The following is a 2,457-nucleotide window of genomic DNA, read 5'->3' on the forward strand; positions in this document are numbered from 1 at the left end:
AAGGAGAGTAGCCAATCTCTGGCAGCCTCCCCCAGCAGCTACAGAGTGCTCTGAGGAAAGTCACAGGTCACAGTTCACCCAAGAACAGGCTGGATGCCCCCATCCAGTCTCTAAGCTGGCCCCCCGAGCAAATGGGAGTCCTGAAGGGGGCGCCATATACTTCCCAAAGTTTGGCATTTCATTCTTTGTCAGATCCCAGCATCTCAAGGTGGATCCTTGAAGGAATTGTAGGTCAACTAAGATTATCCTCTTGGAGATTCAGAAGCTGGCTCCAAAGGGAGCCTAGTGAAAGAAAGGGGGAGAGAATGGATGGATGGATGAATGGATGGATGGATGAATGCACTTAGTTCACAGATATTCACAAATGTAGAGTGCCAGGATGCTGAGCACAGGATCCAGGGTTAGGGAGCAGGTCGGGTGAAGGCCTCCTGATGCTCACATGCTTTGAGGTGCAGCCCCGTCTTTAGCTTCTAGCCCATCAGAAGTGGGGGTTTCCACAGCCTCATCCTCGCCGCCCACCAGCGGTTCTTCCTCCCCCTTTAGGTCGGGAGCTGGCCCAGACTTCAGCTCCTCCAGTACTAAAGAGCCCTGGCGAGACTTCCTTCTGCTGAAGAAAGTGGTGAGCGTGGGCCGCTGCCCCGACCCCTCTCTCTCCAGGGCCGCAGAGCCCTTGTTGCCCCCTGACCCAGATGATGCGGCTGTTGCGGCCTCTTCATCAGGAACCCGGGCTGGCCCAGCCCAGGCATCCACTACCCCATTACGCTTCCCACCTCCACTCAGCGTCAGGGCCCCAGTCCTCCGCTTCTGCCGCCGGCGCCATAACAGCAGCAGAGCCACAAGGGCCAAAACCACTAGCAAGGCCACAAGCATGGGCACTAGCAACATGCCGCTTGATCCCTGGTGTGGCGTCCTGGTGGTTACCGGCTTTGGGGTAGACATTGTGGATATTTTTATGTTGGAGACTGGGGTGCCACCAGCTGCACTAGAACTCTCCACAGAACTGGTTGTTATGGTGGTCGGGAGTCCATGTGGCTCACTGGAGAGCCCTAGAGATTCAGTAGTCATGGTGACAGGGGGACCACTGGACTTGGAGCTTACTGTTATAGCCACAGAGGGTTCACTGGTCTCCTTGGAACTTGTTGTTATGGTGTCAGAGGGTTCACTAATTCCTTGAAAGGTTTCTTGAGAGGTAAAAGAGACAGCTCTGCCTGTCACAGGATTGGCTGCGGTGGTAGAAGGGTCACTGGAAACGGCTGTCGGTTCTGAAAGCTGCACCAATGTCTTGTTGGAAACTTCCCGGGAGGTTGCAGGCTCCGGTACAGGAGTGTTTATGATGTCACCAGTGGGAAGTCCAAAGGGGGTTGAGGAAGGTGGATGTGGAGTCAGATGTTGGGCCTGACTCCAGATGCCGGTAGTCCCCTTAGGATCCACTGTCTCTGGCCTAGTGGAGACTGTTGAGTCAACAGCCAGGGCCTCAGGGATACTCGGGACCTCGGTATGGAGGATAGATGGCGACATCGTTGTGTTCTGCAGACCTTCTGTGCTGCTCATCACCTGGGTCCCTGGGACCTCGGTATGGAGCATAGATAGCGACATCGTTGTGTTCTGCAGACCTTCTGGGTTGCTCATCACCTGGGTCCAAAAGCCCCCAAAGAGGAGGAGAAGCAGGGTCATCTCCAGAGCTGGAGTTGGGACCTGAAGGTAGGGAAGTTGCAGAAGAACACACAGGGGTTGGGAGGGAAACCTGGCCGGCCCCCTCCTTCTGCCCACTTCCCTGCCAACTGCCAAGCCCAACTTGTGGTTTAACGGTTTTTTTTTTTTTCCATTCTTGCTTTTACTATTATCAGAACCAGCAAGGGAACAGATGGTGGCAGTGATCCCCACCCTGGCCTTGGCAGCCCAGACTCCCCCAGCAGCCATGTCCTCCTGGCCTTCACTCATTCCGCTCCAGCCAATGGCTCTTGACCCCTTCTCCCATCACCCGACTCATCTTTCCAAACTCTAGGTAGGTCCCTCATCTTCTGAGCACCGCCTGCCCGTCTATAGCACGCCACCTTACCAGTTCAATGGAAGCGGCACAGGGCCAGGGTGAGAGCACCTCCTGCTCCTCCAGAGACTTGGTCAGGACTGGGGCCGACTGAGCCCCAAGGGGAAAGGAAGTGGGTCTTGGCTCCACCCACTCCACCCCTGCATCCTGCCCCACCCATTCCTACTCCTACCGTTGCCTGAGGGACCCAGGGGCTCAGTGGAGACACCAAGGGATGCTTTGGTCCAGAGCTGGGATTCTTAGGTTTCCGCTGGGATACAGGACGTCAAGCTGCCAGAGCTGGGAGATGAGGAGATGTGCTAAGGACCAAGGGACAGAAAGAGGACATGGGAGGAAGGATTTTCCTTCCTGTCTGTTTGTTGTCCCAAGCTATCTGGCTGGTACCTGAGGTGGTGCATTTCCTGCCAAGA

General features: G+C 55.7%; 1 protein-coding gene across 1 annotated transcript; it reads right to left on the minus strand.

Annotated features, from left to right (window-relative positions):
• Positions 1 to 435: 435 nt before the first annotated feature.
• Positions 436 to 1,941, minus strand: Spn (sialophorin). Its single transcript, XM_026781159.1, has 3 exons — positions 1,885 to 1,941; positions 1,614 to 1,695; positions 436 to 1,538 (listed from the first exon to the last, which is right to left on the minus strand). Exons 1-3 carry the CDS (start codon positions 1,939 to 1,941, stop codon positions 436 to 438), a joined length of 1,242 nt encoding a protein of 413 aa, XP_026636960.1.
• Positions 1,942 to 2,457: the final 516 nt, after the last annotated feature.

Source organism: Microtus ochrogaster, chromosome 8 (assembly GCF_000317375.1).
Source record: "Microtus ochrogaster isolate Prairie Vole_2 chromosome 8, MicOch1.0, whole genome shotgun sequence".
In the NCBI taxonomy this organism is placed as follows: domain Eukaryota; kingdom Metazoa; phylum Chordata; class Mammalia; order Rodentia; family Cricetidae; genus Microtus; species Microtus ochrogaster.

Excerpts from the sequence above, each read along its gene's own strand:
- Spn (XM_026781159.1), bottom strand. The coding sequence starts at position 1,941 with ATGAGTGAAGGCCAGGAGGACATGGCTGCTGGGGGAGTCTGGGCTGCC. Across the intron at positions 1,696-1,884 it reads TCTGGGCTGCCAAGGCCAGG|GTCCCAACTCCAGCTCTGGA; the intron begins GTGGGGATCACT and ends CCCTACCTTCAG. Across the intron at positions 1,539-1,613 it reads GGTGATGAGCAACCCAGAAG|AAGGTCTGCAGAACACAACG; the intron begins GTCTGCAGAACA and ends TGAGCAGCACAG.